A 19,108-nucleotide genomic window follows, 5' to 3' on the forward strand; every position below is an offset into this window, starting at 1 on the left:
ATATAACCGCGAACAATTATGACATAATAATCCGTGGGCCATGCTGAGTCGAATGGTGTGCGCATGATCCGACAAGTGGCAGCCCTTACGCTGCAAGGTCAAGGACAATCCCGAAACGTGTCTGCAGTGTGCAGGCGACAGTCACGGAGTACACTGTTGAACAGTGAGTGTTTCTCGTGCGCACGTACTGGGTGACAGGCTCGACTGCGAACACACAATTGGAATTCAGGAGGAAGTTTGGAGTTTGCAAAGCCAGCAAAATCGACTATACAGTCCTTGGCTCAGAAATTGTAAAGGACAGGGACACTTTTAAGTGAACGTGGTAAAAACCACCCAGAAATGCCAGAAGAAACGATTGCAATTGTGCGGGACAGGTTACTGCAGTCTCCCAAGAAATCATTATGATGTCTAAGCCAAGAAACCGGGTATTCTTATTCATTGTGTCAACAGGCCGCAAAGAAAGCGAATCTTTGTCCCTACAAGATCACCAGTGTTCAGGAATTGGGTGATGTTGATAAAGATAAACGGGTACGGTACTGTTTATGGTTTCGGGAATTCGTGCATGATAACCCCAGAATTTTGGATATCACTTGGTTTAGTGATGAAGCATGGTTCCACCTATCAGGATATGTAAACGCACAAAATTCCAGGATCTGGGCATCTGAAAACCCACATGAGATTGCTGAATCACAACTACACCCACAAAAAGTGGGTGTGTGGTGCGCCATTTCTGGTTTACGAATCATTGGACCGATCTTCTTCGACACACCCGTGGACAGCACCTTATACTGCCGTATTTTTTACGATTTTGTACAGCAGCTGGATGATGTGGAACTTACACAGGGTTATTTCCAGCAGGATTCAGCGACGTGCCACGTGTCCAACATGTCCATGGAACTGATTGAGAGCTTCTTCCCCGATCACGTCATCTCTAAAAAGATGTGGCCCCCAAAATCCCCTGACCTTACCAGCCCGGATTTTTTTCTCTGGGGTTTACTGAAGGACTGGGTGTATGCAAACAAACCGCGTATGTTACAGGATTTAAAGGACAACATTTTGGCTGAAATCAGGAACATCACTGAAGAAACACTGCAGTGAGTCACGGCGAATATGCAAATGTGGGTGGAGGCACGCTTACTTGAAAACAGCGGACACTTTCAACACCTGCTCTGATCATAGCACACAATCCAAGATAAGATATGTGTAAATTACTTTAATATCTGTATGGTATATTTTATATTACAGCTCATTTCATTGGGCCGGTTCTATATGAATCACCCTGTATTAAGAATTCTTTCACTGCAACTGAAACCAAGAATGGAGAAGAGTACTGTGTACTGCTCTGAAGTTACATTTTCCCAATGCAGAATTCAGACAGTTAATTACATACTCCAAACTTGGGTACATTTTCCCAGTTTTCTTCAGTGTTTATTTACTTTATCTGGCATTGCAAGGTTTAACCTTCACTGCCTGTGCACTGTACTATGGCAGTGCATATATACAGGCCTAGCAGGCCTTACATTATAAGTATCATTACCCCCAAGTCAAAGAACAGCTGCCAGCACCATAGTAGTAATCTCCAGTAGTAAAAGGGAATGGACAGACAAATAAATATGACGGAGGTAAGACTTCACACATTCACAAAAAAATGTATCGTTATACATACAAATACTGAATGTACATTTAAGCTGAATATGCATGCCCCAGTTGTTTATTTCCATAAGTAAAAACAAACAATAAATTATAACACTTTTGCTAGTCCAATTCTAGGAACCTATATAAGCCCATCTGATAGCCAATAACACCCAAAGGCATGAAAATTTAAAATACTGCTATCCAGAATATCATCATTCTCACATACATCTTACACTGTTCAGTGTTCTACTTGTGGTACAGCAGACTTTTTATTCCTCACTCTCACACACAACTTTCATTCATATCAAACTTGCTGGATGCAGCATGATTCCCCATTTGTTCTGTTTCTCATACAACCTTCAGTCCCTCACTCAGATACTTCACTTCTTTCAATTCTACAGCTGTAATAAAAATTGACCCCAAGGGCACTGAACACCCACTGTGAATGAAGGAACAGTGTAGATCGCAATATTATATTTAGCAAGTAAACAAGATTCCAGAAGTTTCTGTCATGACACGAAAATCTGTCTTCTACCACCAAAACACACTAATTTTATTTACTTACTTTATTTAAGAAAGCTGTCAGTAGCTCTAACTATGTAGTATCAAATGGTATGATGATTAATGTGTGATGAATGAAAAAGAATACAGAAGAAAGCATCTGTTGCCTATTTGAAGGCATCCCAGCATTTGCCTGGAGGGACTGAGTAAATCCAAGAAAACTTCAATCAGGATATTCAGTTTCCTGACTCAGAATTGAACCACGCAAATTCTGCCTACAAGTCAGAAGTGCTATAACCTAAGCCAACTCAATGATACCATTTCTCCTGGACAGCTAACACAATGACAACTGGCCATACAATTCCTCAACATGATGCTTATATCTACAAAGGATGTAACAGAAGTGATATTTCTGCTGCAAAACGATGATTAGGGTTCATTACTGTAATGTCACAAGAGGAGGAAACATTACTTCAATAATGCACAAGTTTAAATGACCTCTCAGGCAACATTAGAACAAAGCTGGTATTGTGTTGCTGTAGTAAAGATTTAGAATCCATATTCCTGGAAAATAAATATAAAAGTACCAAGTATTTTCATTGTTCTCTCACTGGACCTGGCTCTGGCAAGTTTCAATACATTTCCTTTCATTTCTCATACAAACTTGTTTTATTTCATACATTCCAGAGCTCAAGAAAAAAAAACAGTAGCACAATATCATTTACATAATAAAACTTCATGTACCAGTTCTCTTTTAGAAGAGTATTGTGTGGCAACTGGTTTAACCATAAAGCTTCTAACCAAACTATATAAAACTTTAACAGTAGTTACCATTAGGCAAACACAGCCTCTAGTTAAAAACAAAGTGCATGGGACTCTACGTCACATGACTGAGCATTGCGAGGGATCAGTTGCCCCTGACTCCAGACCAGGCAGACGAGGATTGCCATGTTCATCAAAAGTCACCACAGATCCTAAGTCCCCCACCAAATCCTTTGGTGGCTGACCACAATCTTGCATCTGAAACAAGAAGCAGCATATTTTCAGTTTTTTTTTACACATATATCAACGATATCTTTCATCCTACACAGCAATACACACTACAACTCACCATCCTCATCCATCACTTCCTCTTTAACTGTTATAATATTTGGTGCAGAGTATAAATTATGAAGCTCCTCATTCTATGCAGTTGTTTCCATTCACAGCATTCTTCTTTGTGGATTTTCATTTAATCAATTTAACACAAAAAATTTAAAATTATGGTCTTGTGGGGGAGACAGCACTGAACATTTCAAATGATCCCCAAGAATACACAAACTATGCTATGGGAACTGTTAATTTAGAATATACCAACAACGCATCTCCACCTTGCCATAATGTATTATAATCTTACTTTCTGCATGAGATCGAGGATTGTGTCAAACCTCCTTTTCTTTTCCTCCTGGCTGTCAGAGCTTGACTCTTTTTCCAGCTCTGCACACACCTGCTCCATCAGTGTTTTCTGTTTGCTGAACCTTTCAAACTCCGAAGGCTCAAGCTTCGGCCGATTCTCTTCCAGCCATGCAGGATACTGGAACAAATCACAAGCTCAGTATGATATGTCATGGCTAATACCAGGTGTAAGATATAATATTGTGATGTTTTGCGCTATGCAAGGCATGTGGTTTGTGGACAATGACGCCATCATCCAGACTGTCCGGGAGTGGATACGCTGTCAACCACAAGTTTTTTTTTAAAAAGGGCATCAGGATGCTTCCAGAACGTTGGAAAAAAATGTGTTGACTCTGGAGGGGAGTACGTTGAGGACTGATATGTGCAAGTAAGTGTTTGGCAATTATGGTTTTTCAAAGAAAAATCAGTCCCAGTCATATTTGAACCACCTTGTATCTAGCAGATGTACCCATTCTCCCCCCAATTTCACAACATACAGTAGCTAAAACTTCAAAGGACTAACAAGCTAATCTGTTCATTGTTAATTAATGTCTGGCCTTCACACATATGGTTTCGCAGTACAGATGTGAGATTAAATAAACAGTTCTCCAACTTTGGCACTGGGATTAAACTGACAAAATCAGATATCATCACATTTGAAACACAATACAATCATTAGCTGAAGTATTCAGCACTTTTAACTGGTAAGACATGCACAATAATTAATAAATACACCCACCAATGTGTTTTTGGCTTTATCTAGTAACACATGCATAACAGTTAACTAATACACCCACTAATGAGTTTTTGTCCAAGACACATACGCTTGCCCACACTCACCAATCCACCCACCCACTCGCTTGATCATGCATATGGCTTAAGAAATAAATATATTCCACACTGACCTTGAAATAGAAATAATTGATTTCTGCATCCTACTGTGTTTATTACAAACTGAAATACTTATACCATCAACATAACTATTTAACATTCAATACCTTTTATTTTCCACTAATGGAAACAACTATTCAATATTCAATGTTTTGTTTTTCACTAGTGGAAAATGAAACACACTGAATGTCAAAGAGTTGTCTTGATCCCTACTGGGATGCCAGACCGTTTTCATTTTCCTGAGTTTCTCCAGTGAAATCCCAGAAAGACACCTTACAATAGGTCACAGCCATGTGGTTCTCAACCTATGTTCGCAATACATAATTATTATTTCATATAATCTGGCAGTACATAACCTCTACAGTTCATAAAGTTTTATTACAAAAGTTGTGAACCAACCCTGTTCAGACTCTACATATTTCCTCAAATGCAAACGATGCAGAATTAGTTTAAGTAAACCACATTACTCTTCTCTGTGAAGAAAACATCAATAGCAAGCACAAGTACCCAGTCTTCACCAAGTATATGGTTGCTTTCCATTATATCACAACATACAGCAGCTTACACTTTGAGGAAGGAATAATGCTCAAATTAAAGAAATTAAAATATATTCATGCTAGTTAATTAAAAACAACAAGAATCTGAATCACATCCAAAAACTCTATTGCAATATTTGCACAGTGCTTTAATAGCCATGGTTACTGCATATATTGTCAGAGGAATGGACTATATTAAATATTCTTTAGTCTTCTCTATTATATCCACAGCAGGCCACAGGAAAGTTACATTTTTTTTTTGTATATTTTAATTAATAATACTTTCAGAGTACCTTATCAACAATATCCTTAAGTGCTGGATAAAGAATATCTTTTGAAAGTAGTGACTGCATCATTTGTTGCATGAATGGGAGGAAATCTCCACCTTCTGATCCTTCAGCTATTCCAAGACCACTGAAAATGTTTGCAATGTCCTCTTCTGAGAACTGAGACTGAAAAGAAAGTAATACGTATAATATTACATGGACACAAAATGAGAATGACAAGCAGGGGTTACAAAGTGACTTGAAATCAAATTATGTACATGGGCAACCACCACTGTGATTGCATTTTCCTATGAAATAAGAATGCTATTTATATTTTAAAAGTGAGGGGAGATTTTCATACTTTCAACACCCACCTACATCATTGCTTCATTCAGAAAGGACTTTTCAAACAATTTCTGAACACTTATGATTTCAGCATCTTTTTCTCTTTTCCAGTGACTTAGTAAATTTCCAATTTATTCTTGAATGATGGAAATTTAATCCACATTGGTTATGTTTCCATTACTGACCTGCAAATTCTCTGCACCCTCAGAGAGATTTTTGAGAGTCTGTGAAATTGCTGATGCAAATTCACCATCACTGGCACCAGGTTCATCAGTTATTGCTTTAGCAGCAGCTTCTGCAATTTTTTGGAAGTTGGCCCCCAGATGATCAGGGGTTACAATATCAGAGGAATTACCACCTGTATCACCATACACAAAAATAGTGTCAAGTCTAAAAGTTCCTGATGAAGCTCAGTTATTAAACTGACCCACATGATGAAGACTTCTGGTTATAAACACAGTGTTTCAAAAGCTGTCTCTACTTCCATCATCAGGTAGAAGTATAGAATCACTTATGCTGGGTCCATTAGACGAAACTAATTCCTATCCCCAGTCCATCTAATGGGCATGACATAGTACAATAAAGTTGTTCCTGTGTTTAGTTAATTAAGCTTCATGCCACAGAGACACATGGAGGAATCGATGTATAGCTCTACCATTCTTGACCTCAGCACTTGACTGAGGTGACTGGTCAGTTTCATGCCCATACTGCTTTACCTCCAGGGAAGCAGCCCCAGTACCTCCTGAACATGAGGCTGGGTAGGCGAGGAAGCCATTGTGGAGTAGAGAGAAATCTCTTGTCCTTGTTAGATATCAGACCTCAGACATCCAGCTCACGGTCTGTGCTGTATTGACTGAGCTATCCCAGCTCCTCCAACAAAGAATATTTCATATTTTTATCTGATGATGGAAGCACAACAAGTTTCCTAAACCATGTGTTTTTAACTAAGAACATGTGACAACGTAAAATGTTCAACACACGATAGTTTAAAAACAATGTTAACAAATTTCAGCCAAAACAGCACAGGCCAAGTGTGTGGTGACTAGTCTAGTGAAGACAACGCCACACGCTGCTAGAGGGAACAACACACAAACAAGGGGTATATAATAGATTGCAGACATAGCAAAACAAAGGGCTAATTAACAGGAAAACAAGCTGCTGAAACAAACTTTCTGGAATAAACACAGAAGTGGATGACACCCCTTAAGAGGTGGTATAGGATTTACAAAAAATTTTAATAGAAAATTTTAATGGATTTTAAGTCATTATTTATGTTATTTTAAGTGGACTGCAACATGCGATTTTAGCACACATCAAAGCAGTGTAGCAGTTTGGAAGCACTGGAACACGTGAAGATGGGCATCTATGGCCAAAACATGTCGTGTTAAGTGTTAAATGGTGAATAAACAATTGTGGCATTATTGACAGACTGTGAACACACAGACGTTTGGTTAAAGATTTGAAACAGGATGCAGAAATACAGAATATTAAATATGCTAAATACACGGTGAAAGCTTAGCACTGTTGCCATGTTTGTAAATTTTGATTTATAAACAATACTTCATATATAATGTATTAGGTATGTTAATGACTTATCGCCATATAAAATTTCACATGCCCTGCTCCAATGGCTTATTAGATATTACCTTCAAACAGAAAGCTAAAGAAAATGTTTGTAGATCCGCCATGCTGTTTATTTTACATTTTACAGAAAAAGTTATCTCAATAAAGTTCCATATTTTTCAGATTTATTACCACACACAATTTCAGACCCCTAAATTAAATAAATTCTTCAACCTCACAGGCTGGGGAGGTCTGCAATGGCAAATAGTACACATGACAATCAGTCAAGTGATTCAGAAGTTTAAATGAACAGGTGTGTGCTGCCATACACATACAGACACAAAACCAGCATGGTAATTTTACAAGGGTCGGATAAAAAGTAGTGGCAACACCTCTATAGTTCTGAAATGACTTTATTACCTGAGGTAAACACACTTACATTCCTTCAATATAATCGCTCCCCATGTGTACCACCTTCTGCAATGGAAGGCGTCGTACACCATCAGTGCGTCTACTTCTGCTGATGTCCAGCAGTGACTGCCCTACAGCATGAATAATCTCCTATTTTGTTTTGTAACATGTCCCTCGCAGTGGTTCTTTCATTTTGGCAAAGAGATCATAATCGCATGGACTCATATCAGGTGAGTATGGCGGATATTGCAGTGGCAAACGAGATCCTTGACAGCATCAGCAGTATGAGCCCTTGCATTGTTCGTTGCCAACAAGTGTTGTCGCTTTCTCCTGAGTGTTGGACGATGATGATTATGCAGGAAATTGCAGTAGTAAGCAGCGTTTACCGGCTGTCGTTGAGGTACAGTGTGGTGCAGTATCACTCCTTCAATGTCATATGCCACAATGAAGATCGCCTTCACATTACTCTGTGTAGGGCTCACTTTCTTTGGACGAGGAGAGCCAGGATGCTTCCATTCATTTGATTGTCACTTCAAGTGTGGTTCGTATGAGTGAGCCCAAGTTTTGTCCAGAGTGACGATTCTTCCGAGGAAGTCATCACCTTCCCTCTGGTACCCATCCAACAAGTCCTGTGCAATTGCATAATGTTGCCATTGTTGCACCTTGGACATTGTATGGGATATCCAACGCACCACAATTTTTCAGTATCCAAGAATATCCTGCAGAATGTAGAGCATGGTTTTGTGACATATGCCTATCTCAGCAGCTAACTCCTGCGCAGCCCATCGATGATCGACATCCAGCAAAGAAGCAAGAAGCTGAATTGTGTGGTTGTCAACGTGGGGTCATCCTGAAAGGCAACTCTCTCTTCATGGAACAATTTCACCCATCGTGCCACTGTGCGATATGGCAAAGCAGCATCGCCACATGCTTCTTGCAGTCACTGATAACAGTTTTGTGCACTACGACCTTGTGCAACTTCAATTTTTATCCAGGAGTGTTGTTCTTGTTTCGTAAACATGTTGTTAGGGCGCTTGAACTGGGCCCCTGCACTTCAAGACGATGCCCAGTGCAACTCAATGAAACACAACCACAGCCACTCACTGCATTACTTCAATTGAACTTCTGAAATCAGCTACAGAGAGCGCTAGTGCCACCTGATGCACATCTTTCATGTTACAGCAGTGTTACCACTAATTTTTATCCAACCCTTCTATAAGCACACTAGTTTTCCTTAAGAAAGCAGCAGGCTAGAAAAGAAATAGAAACAAACCCCATAATAGATTTAAAATTCTACAACTCCTATATCATCATCATCATCATTTATGGCTGCATTTCTAAGTTCAGAGATGTTCATTCCTGCATTTGTGGTCTTGTTACTGTATGTTGTTAGAGTGGGATGTCAGCTACTGGCAGCTTCTTTCTGAGAATATATTTCAAGCTACAGCACATATATAATTAGGGGTCATGTCAGTGCTCTATGAATGTTTTCAGAACAGTCATTTTACTAACCTGATGTTACTATAGCTGTCAAAAGTGGTATCCACCATCCAAGTAGATTTTCAGACAAAAATCACAAACATTCAGATCCAGGCATCTTCATGATATGAGCCATGACACAACATAAACAGATTACAGCAATAAAATGTATACAGTACATTTCTGGTAATAATGCATTTGTGGTGTCCAACCACAGTGTTATGGCAGTCAGCAATTACTGAGAGTTAGCTATGGGTATTTCAAGGACAGAGAACCAGCAATAATCACAAAAAATTCAATGTCAACTCTGGTCTGTCTTTGATGAAAAAATAATCAGCTGAGTATTATGAACTCTGTGGTGAAATTTGAGACAGACCGTCTAAACAAATAACCCATGTTATACAGATCACTTACCTCAATGTTATCTTAAGAATTTCAGAAAGTGATGTTCAGTATATCACAGTATTTCTTCCATTGGCACGAAATTCATTTGGATATTGATTAATATTTTCAACTGCTATTGTAATATCAGGTAAGCAAAGTAAATATTTATGAAGCACAGACGCAACCTCCATTTAAATATGTGCAGTAACGTGTCAGTCTTACTGGAAAGCAGCTGCTCACTAGCTGGCAACATGTTCAGAAAACAGACAGTAACAAGTCCACAAATGATGAAATGGACCTCTCTGTACAGCCACAATTTCTTTAATTAAAAATTTTATATTTCCAGAGAATGAATACATTTACAAGAATTTAAAGAGGAAGAACAAGTCCAAATTGTTAAACAGGCCATTCATGATTAGAACATTAAAAAAAAAAAAGGAAATTTAACCTTTGGTTAAGTACTATGCAAATAAAAACTGCAATTCTAGCTTCTATTTAATTCATTTCTAAAAATTCTGACTTGGAAAAAGTTGAAAATGGTGACATTCAGAACTGAAGAAGAAAAGACAGCTTGTTTGCTCACTCACTTTGTGACAAAAGGGCCTGCATATTCTGCTCAAACTGAACAGCTGCTTGTTTGATAAATTCTTCTGACCATTTTGCATCCACTGTCTCACTTTTGGTACTTGTATCACTGCAGCTTGTATTATCGACTGTTCTGCTGGGTGGAAGTTTGTCGAAGTCATTTAAAGCACCTTAAAAAGATCATCATTATTAAAGTAACATTAGTCCAGAGGCTTCCAGATTTCTTCTCTTCACAAAACCCTTTCAATCATTTTTAACCTGACCTAACTTTCTGAACATAGTGAATTAACTGAAATGAAAGCTAAACAGATTTGTCACAATGAAGAAAGTCGTCTTCTGGGTTTAGGCGCCGTGTATTCTTCGTTTTGGCCGACGTTTCGGAGGATCGTATCGCCTCCATCTTCAGAGCAGTTGAATGGCTTGGAATGCAGAGAGCAGTAGCTGTAGTGATAGGAAGTGCAGTAGCTGTAGTGATAGGAAGTGAACCTTTCACTTCCTATCACTACAGCTACTGCTCTCTGCATTCCAAGCCATTCAACTGCTCTGAAGATGGAGGTGATATGATCCTCCGAAACGTTGGCCAAAACGAAGAATACACGGCGCCTAAACCCAGAAGACGACTTTCTTCATAGTCATCGCCGTGAAAACCTCAAAACTTACAGATTTGTCACAAATTCAGCACTCCAATGCTAGCATCCAAACTGTAATCATACACAGAAATATTAAAAATACAGTTCTTGAATGCAATAACACACGAAAACAAACCCACTTAATTGGAACCAATGGAACTTCTGAGATCCTGTGAAGAGCACAGAACATCAAACTTCAGCTCAATGGAAATAATATATTTCTCCATCAAGCTTACTGTGGAATTTTTACATTACCAAGGCATAAGATGGAAATGCAGTCCCAGAAACATATGTAACTTAAAACAGAATAAGACAATTACCTGCTCTTTCACAATGCAATGGATATTCTACATATACATTAGTATGTGGTGCTGCATAGTTTGGGAGACAGGTATCAATGTTGTGGGGACCTGCTGCCTCCACCTTCGGAGCATTTCTACCTTAAAGGAGGAGGCAGCAGGGTCTTCCAAAATATTGGCACTTATGTACAAACAGATATGGCAAGAACCTTAACTAGACATGCAAGAGCAGAGAGACTGTGAGAAAGCCAACATCAGATGGACTAATATCATCTGCTGTGTGTTTCCCTCTCCATGCCGTTTGCTTAGTCCTCTCTTCAAAATTTACTTCTGTGCATCAAAGGACAGGGCTCTTCCTCACAGAAGTTAGTCTACCACACCACAGAGCTTCATGCCCCAGCACAATTTCTGTCAAGATGCTTGCCAAATAGCATGGCTTTTTAAACTTACCAAGCTTAACCCACATTGACACAGTAAGCTTTGACAAATTCTTTTGAATGAATGTACCAAATAAAGTGTAAGCTATGCTCAAAAGGCGAACTGAGCTGCATCACTTTTAACAACTGAGACACCATCCTTATTCAGATTATGGTCTTCTATGTGACCCCATACACTCTTATAAATGGATTAGGAGGAATGTTCTGCTTCTCTCTTCAGTGTTGAAATGTGTAGAGAGAAGATATGGCTTAATTACATAGGGAGGTCACGAGGAAGTGGTCAATGAGAGTAATGAGTAAGGACATGAAGCCTGATCCAGGTCATTCGGATGGTGGATAGGAAAATGGTCCTTTTCAAGAGCATACTCAGTTTTTGTCACATGTGAAAAATAGAAAAGTGGGAAAGAATTGGCCATTTCCATGGAGATAATAGGTTTTCATGAAGAAAATGGAACTTGAGAAAGACAGCCTGTTTCAGGGTTCCCATATGCTTTCATCTCAGGAGGGAATTTTGAACCCTAAAATTAAGAAGAGATATCCTTCTTCAGGGACCTTAGGGATGGGAAGTAGATTGTGAGGAATCAGCCACTGAAAAGGAAACCCTTCTCACAATTCCACTTTTCCTCCTGAACACAACAGTGTCCCTGGAAAGGGCCCAATTCCTAAACCTACACACTCAACCCTAATGATGAATGCAAAGTGTTCCTCCAAAAGACTGGTGTCTACCTAGAACACTACACAATGTCACAACCCACAACGACTACACTCTGAACAATCAACATCATGAAAACCACAAAATATGTATCATTCTTACTACTTAATAATGCGTCTAGTTCTTCATCATGCTCTACATCTGCCGAACCTGCAGCAGTCACCTCATCCACTGCTGTATCATTCTGATCCTGATGATCAGCCATACCTATAAGGGCAAGTCAACTATTTATTAGCAGTCACCTGCACTGGTACTAAGCAAGATGTCACAGCACAGACATGAGTGACCAGCATAGTTCACTACAAGACTGGAATACTGAGATTAGTCTTCTGGGACATGAAACCATGTAGTATGGTAGAAAGGTACCAACACTTCAGATGAATCTTTATGGTATGAATCTTGTTCAGATGAACTTGCTTGCCTCCACCTTTGTGGTGAAAGAAGTACAAAACACTGGCATCTATAAATGAAATGTATATGGCATAAGATATGAGTAAAATTTGTCGTTCAAGTCATATTTGTCACACAGTTTCCAGCTTATTAAAATTAAAGAAACTGACTGAAGTAATTTTTAAAAACAGTTACATCTTATCATGCAAGAAAGTGGAGCATGGTGTGCTGCAAGGCTCAGTTCTAGGGCCACTTTAATTTTTGTTATACATTATATATAAATGACACCACAAAAAATGACCATGGGGCAAAGATGGTCTTATTTGCAGATGATACAAATTTGCTGATTACCGGAAGACGAGTCTGACCTTCAACATCAAATAATAAATGTTATGAGAAGTTAGAAATATGATTTCATAAAATAATCTTATAATAAATACTGAAAAAACAATTGCTATGTCATTTCATTTAAAACATCTGAGATTTTCTCAAAGACTGCAGATAACCTTAAAAATATAAATTCACCTATCAGTAATGAGATTCCTAGATCAATATTACGGATAACTTAACATGGGGCACTCATGCCTCATCATTAATAACAGAGCCATGTAGATTAGTATATATGATGAAAATATTAAAGGAAACAATGAGCCCTTATATGATAAAAAACATTTCATACTGAATTTTCACTCATGTCTGAGGTATGGCATTATATTATGGGGTGGGGATAGTGATAGTATTAACATTTTTAAACTGCAAAAGAAGGCCCTTCTGAATAATTAGTGGACTCAGTAATCATACGTCACGCAGGCAAATATTTAAAGACCACAATATATAACACTGTCTTCTTTATACATACTAGAAGTATTTATTAAAAAATATAAAAACTCTATGGTAAAAAATATGGATATCCATAATCATAATAAGCAAAAAAATGAAATTTACACATACAACACTGTAATATATTACATTATATTACACTGCATTGCATTGCATTCCATGGATACAAAGTTAGTCAAAATGACTGTAGGATGTGGAATACGTCACATAAATACAAAACATATGTACAGACCCAATGAAGTTCTCCACAAGAGAAACCAAGATTACACAGTGACTACACACAAGGCTATATAAAGATACATAAGTTATTTTCTAGACAATAGGTATTCATCAACAGAGTAGAATAAATGTGTATTTAAGTATCATTTCAGTGCTATTTTAAATCGTGTCTTTTCATTCATAAGACCTTTGAGATCAGATGGCAGGTTATTAAAAATGATGATCCCAGCATAATATGCAATTTTCTGAAAGCATGAGAGGTTAGCAATTGGTTTATGAAGACAGTGTTTGTGTCTTGTGATAACACTGTGTCCATCTGCAATCATCTGAAAATGGTCTTCGTTATTTGTAATGAAGTTTATTAATTTACATACATGGGGGTCCAAAAAAATGTACCGTAACTGGTCAGGTGTATCTCAATGTGCCTCAGACATCGATTTTCCTTGCCATTCGACAGCTGTTTGGAGATGAGAGATTTTACCTACAGCAAGATGGTGCTCCACCTCACTACCATCGAGATGTCAGGGCATACTTGGATGACACTCTACCTGGACAATGGATAGGTCGAAGAGGTGCTATTGAGTACCCACCACGGCTTCCAGACCAAACACCTCCCGACTTCTACCTATGAGGAACCTTGAAGGATGAAGTTTATCGACAAAACCCAGCTACACTGAACGCACTACAAGAAACCATCGAAGCATCGTGTGCAGCCATCACACCGGACACACTGACAGCTGTAGTTTGTTCTGCAGTTCGGCGGCATCGAGGCTGTTTAGCCGCTGATGGTGGTCACTTTGAACACAGACAATGACTCTCTCTCTCTCTCTCTCTCGCCATGCAAGGATTGTAACTACATGTTATTTTGCTCCAAAGATATTGACTATCACAGAGTGAGTACATATTTTTGGACCCCTCTGTATATATTCGCAAGACAAAGTTACGATCTGTAGTCTCTTAATTACATTCCACTATGTGCATGAGTGGAAATGAAACCAGCACTGCTCTTACAAATTCAAAACAACTCCGTCCAGTGTGACTATTTAAGTTTTACTACTTGAAAACTTTGCATCCTTACATGTTTCGATCCTTACGTACCTACTGTGATAGCAGTTTCCAAATAAGTATTGATGTTCCCTCTGAAGATGATCCGTAAGGATCGAAACATGTAAGGGTGCTAAATTTTCAAGTAGTAAAACTTAAATAGTTACACTGGACGGAGTTGTTCTGCCTTTGTAATTGCTAGTGTGACGGACCTGAATGAAACCAATGAGCACTGCTCTTACCTATATTCTGCTAATTCCGCTTAATTAAGACCGATTAATACACAATTCACTTCCCTTCCATTACATGCATGAACTGCAGAACTCAGCGATGCTCAGCGACACCACGACATGCATCCACACATATATCAACATAACGTAGTAGGCGCCAGGAGGCGCAGTATCACATCCATTTTAGACAATAGAATTCGTTCTATTTATCAATGTCATATTCTATATATGCTTAGTACTACTTATTATATGTCATGTGATAAGTTAACTGTGTTCACAACAGTTGATTTCGATCATTTAGTACCCATGAAAGTTTGAAATCCGCAGTTCCAAGGTCTGTGTGAATTAATTGAGGTTGGTCACATTGTTACAGTTTAAATGACTGACGTTTAGTATCGATAGTTTGCTGTGTAGCATGGTTGAACGTATTCTTAACCAGCTTAGGTCCAAGGATGGATTTGTCAAAAATGAAAAACGATAAGAAGCTCTACCTTTGCAGATGGTATTACCGAGGTAGGTTTGCTAGTAACAACGGAAATGTGTATTTCAGTGCGATATTAATCATTGGACTCTAATATGAACTGTTTCTTTTAGCTGGATTTGCATTTCTGCCGTTTCTTTGGTGTGTAAATGCAGTTTGGTTCTTCGCAGAAGCGTTTAGGAAGCCACCATATGAAGAACAAAGAGAAATAAGAAAGTGTAAGTTTTGGACAAATACCAAAAACTGTAAACTAGGAAGGTTTATTGCTTCAATTAAGTGCAACCTCCCCCCCTCTCCGAAGAATCCATATTAGGGTTCAAGCCAGCACTGTCGTCATCCCATCACCGAGATTACGCAAATATTTACACCCAGGTATGGGAGTCTACTGCCCAGGAGGACAAACTTTTGGGAAACTTAGAAGACAGGGAAACACAATCAATTTGTTGAGCACCACAAAGAAGTTACTGAAATATAATGTGTAGGTGCAGGGAAAGACTTTTTTAATTACTTTTCAGTCATGTTTAGTTCTTTAGCCACTCACATGCATATTACATGGTACTTTCAATACTATTTAATGTTAGAGAAGTTATTTCAAAACAGTATCACTAACATTCTTTGTCAGTTTTTGGCATGTATGGCAGCACAGCCTGAATATTACTTTTCATTTTTTTTAGATACATTCCTTTTCCGATTTTTAATGAATGTGATACCAGGAAGGGGGTACGCGGTAGCGTAGTTGGTTGAGAGGTTATGCTACAAGCCGGAAGGTCGCAGGTTCAAGTCCCGATGAGGTCATTGGATTTTTTCAGTTGACCTAATCCTTCCAGCCGCACTATGGCCCTGGGGTCGACTCATCCTCTAACAGAAACGAATACCAGGAATTAATTAAATAATTTTCCTGCGGAGTAAAGCGCGTAAGGCTGACAACCTTACTGCCATATATGAGCCGATTGTCCAGATAATGTTGGACCCTCAACGTCTCACAATCCTCTGGGCCATCACGGCCTGTTACAGGGATAACTTTACTTACTTTACGTGATATCATGAAGAATTTCATCAAAAGAGATTACATTTTGTTTATTTATACACTTTAGTGTTTTTCTTCTGTTATTGATTGCTGGTTCTGAAAAGGATTTTTTGTAGTGAATGTTTAATTGGTCTGTCTGATTGATGGAATGGAATCAGTGGAAAATTAAGCTTTTTTGCAAGAAACTGGATATCATAAAAATCATTTGCAGACATTATAGTAATTTCAGGTTTCTTGGACTTATTTAACAGACTTTTCAGCAGGCAAGGAAGACAGAATGGCCAAAATATTTCAGTTTCCACAGGATAATTGTGCTGTATTGTAGATACCGATTGATTCATCATTTCCAGGGACATTACTAGGTTTTTGTTCTGTGGAACACATGGATCAGGCCACAGTATTAAATATTTGACTGACTGTGTAGTGCGGTTGGTATAGCGACTGGCCATGGGCTGGGCAACCAAAGGGTTCAGAGTTTGAATTCTGGTGGAATCAAGATTTTACCATTCTCATTGTCCAGATCAGATCTGGGCCTACCCAGCCAGGGGTTCTTCCTCCTGGGTAAAGTGGCCAGAGCATGAAGCTGGCCACTCCCACATATTCCTTCATGGTATAGTGCTTAATTGGATAAGCACAGGAACAACTTATCTTTTTATATCCCTCAACACAATTTTTTAAATTTTCAGCACAGCACATGTAGTGTAGTTTGCAGTGCTCTCTGCCACCCTTTCATACCACACATCACGATAGGTTTTTCCAGTACTGAAGCAGTGAGCTATTATGTTGTGTTAATTTACATTTATATAAACAATTGAGACATCAGAATGTGACATGAAACAAATTTTCCTAATCAAATGACACAGCAGTTTTATATATTATAATATAAACTCTGTTGTAAATGTAACACTTTATCGTAGTTCTTGTCCCCCTTCTTCCACAGTACGTTTTGGCCGCAACCGGCCATCATCAGGTGTATTTCACTTCATGTAGCTTTCACACTGCACTCAATATTAACATTTAAACCCCAGATTTACAACTGTTCATTGCTCTGTTGTCAATCGGCACTCGATAAAAATTGTAAATCTGGAATTTAAATGTTAATATTGAGTGCAATGTGACAGCTACGTGAAGTGAAATATACCTGATGATGGCCGGTTGCGGCCAAAACGTACTGTGGAAGAAGGGGGACAAGAACTACAATAAAGTGTTACATTTATGACGGAGTTTATATTATACATATAGAAGTGTGGAATGTAACAGGATGCTTAAATATAATATAGACACAACAGTTGTTTGGTTGAGTTATAATTCTTTCTGGATGAGCACACATTTCAGTGGTTCAGTCATCAAAGTGAAAAGTGTTTGAAGCTCAATACACTTTATGGTACACTGGACCATTTGTTCAGAAAGCTTATAAAATCTTATTATATAGTATGCCTGCGTAGACAATATTATTATATAACTTTTGAATCATTCATGGTAATACTATAAACTTTGTTTGTGCAGATGTGGTAATGTCTGGAATTGGTACCATTATATGGACTGCAGCTCTGACAACATGGATAACAGTATTTCAGTTGTACCGAGCAGAATGGGGAGAAACTGGAGATTGGATATCATTCATTATACCAACAGGAATACCATAGCATTTGTAGTTAAATATAACGAGTGAAACAAACTTTCTCACTAAGATGACATATTTTTGAGCTGTTGAGCTTTGACACTCCTAGGTTCCACATGAGCAAGTCCAGGATATGCATTCCAGAACTTAATTCAAAATCTCTTAAAGGAATTTTATAGCAGCAGACATTATGATTCATGTCTTAAATTACATTATTTCAAGTTATATTGTATTTCAAATAAATATTTTGTTAAGTTTAAAGTGTTACAATTTCATAGTTCTTTCATGCTTGGTCTCCCTAAGTGGGACAAAAAGACATTTATACCACTCCTTAGATCCTTACCACTGTAAAAAAGTGTGAGGACGTTGTGATTACACACCTGTCTCCAAGTTTTAATATTAATTGTTCCTGTTGTAAATTTAGTGTGTATATATATAATTTTCCGATAAATATTTAATTATCATCAGTGCAAAATCAGTAAGAGTTTTATATATGCATATATATTGTAATGTGGATGGCACAACAGGAAGTAGGGGTCACGTGAACTCTGCGTTTCCACGAGTGATGTCACGCAACAGGCGAGTCTGTGCGGTGACTATTGCTAGGCAATGCATAGGTAGAAACACCTGACAGCAATACCTGATATCTGTTGCCAAGCCTAATTAAGGAGCAGCAAACACTATTCATGAGTAGTGAGGATTGAGCCAGTTACTAGAGACAGAGTTACTAGTATCTAGTATGAATTTTAAGTCCACCAGCTATGAGTTGAGTTGTATCGAGTGAATGGCAGTGACTCCAGCAGCAGAAGTAATTGTCATACTGCAGATGGCAGTAATTAAAAAATTGTGAATTGTGTAACTGTAAGAGCGAATGTGGAATAAATTCGCTATATCGAGGACAGCGTGAAGTTATTTGTCGTGTTGCATACCCAACACATGACAATATATACAAAAGTATTTCACTTTTTCCGAAAGAAATGTAAAATGTTTAGCTTGAAACTGTTTACCAATTTTTCACTGATGATAATTAAATATTCTGTCAGAAAATTTTGTACAATACTTCCCTCCTAAGTGAATCATAGGCTTTCCTGAAGACTGCAAATAGATGATGACTGTCTCATTGTACTCCCATTTCTTCTCCAGTATCTG

At 38.3% G+C, this 19,108-nt stretch overlaps 2 protein-coding genes across 2 annotated transcripts; one reads left to right on the top strand and one right to left on the bottom strand.

Annotated features, from left to right (window-relative positions):
- Window positions 1-1,678: 1,678 nt before the first annotated feature.
- Window positions 1,679-14,947, bottom strand: LOC111862427 (peroxisomal biogenesis factor 19). The gene is made up of 7 exons (XM_023847814.2): window positions 14,843-14,947; window positions 12,210-12,314; window positions 10,033-10,200; window positions 5,794-5,966; window positions 5,291-5,449; window positions 3,533-3,709; window positions 1,679-3,156 (listed from the first exon to the last, which is right to left on the bottom strand). The coding sequence occupies exons 2-7, from the start codon at window positions 12,310-12,312 to the stop codon at window positions 3,019-3,021; spliced, it is 918 nt and encodes a 305-aa protein (XP_023703582.1). The 5' UTR covers window positions 12,313-12,314; window positions 14,843-14,947; the 3' UTR covers window positions 1,679-3,018.
- A 243-nt stretch (window positions 14,948-15,190) lies between these two features.
- On the top strand, window positions 15,191-18,154 carry LOC111862428 (gamma-secretase subunit PEN-2). Its single transcript, XM_023847816.1, has 3 exons — window positions 15,191-15,343; window positions 15,425-15,529; window positions 17,845-18,154. Exons 1-3 carry the CDS (start codon window positions 15,283-15,285, stop codon window positions 17,982-17,984), a joined length of 306 nt encoding a protein of 101 aa, XP_023703584.1. The 5' UTR covers window positions 15,191-15,282; the 3' UTR covers window positions 17,985-18,154.
- The last annotated feature ends 954 nt before the right edge of the window (window positions 18,155-19,108 follow it).

Source organism: Cryptotermes secundus, unplaced genomic scaffold (genome assembly GCF_002891405.2).
Source record: "Cryptotermes secundus unplaced genomic scaffold, Csec_1.0 scaffold741, whole genome shotgun sequence".
In the NCBI taxonomy this organism is placed as follows: domain Eukaryota; kingdom Metazoa; phylum Arthropoda; class Insecta; order Blattodea; family Kalotermitidae; genus Cryptotermes; species Cryptotermes secundus.

Bases quoted from the DNA above. Each gene is read 5' to 3' on its own strand.
- LOC111862427 (XM_023847814.2), bottom strand. From the start codon at position 12,312: ATGGCTGATCATCAGGATCAGAATGATACAGCAGTGGATGAGGTGACT. The intron at 10,201-12,209 runs GTAAGAATGATA...GATCTTTTTAAG, and splicing joins ACTAGACGCATTATTAAGTA to GTGCTTTAAATGACTTCGAC. The intron at 3,157-3,532 runs GTAAGATTATAA...TTCTTGTTTCAG, and splicing joins TCCTCGATCTCATGCAGAAA to ATGCAAGATTGTGGTCAGCC.
- LOC111862428 (XM_023847816.1), top strand. From the start codon at position 15,283: ATGGATTTGTCAAAAATGAAAAACGATAAGAAGCTCTACCTTTGCAGA. The intron at 15,344-15,424 runs GTAGGTTTGCTA...TGTTTCTTTTAG, and splicing joins TTGCAGATGGTATTACCGAG to CTGGATTTGCATTTCTGCCG. The intron at 15,530-17,844 runs GTAAGTTTTGGA...TTGTTTGTGCAG, and splicing joins ACAAAGAGAAATAAGAAAGT to ATGTGGTAATGTCTGGAATT.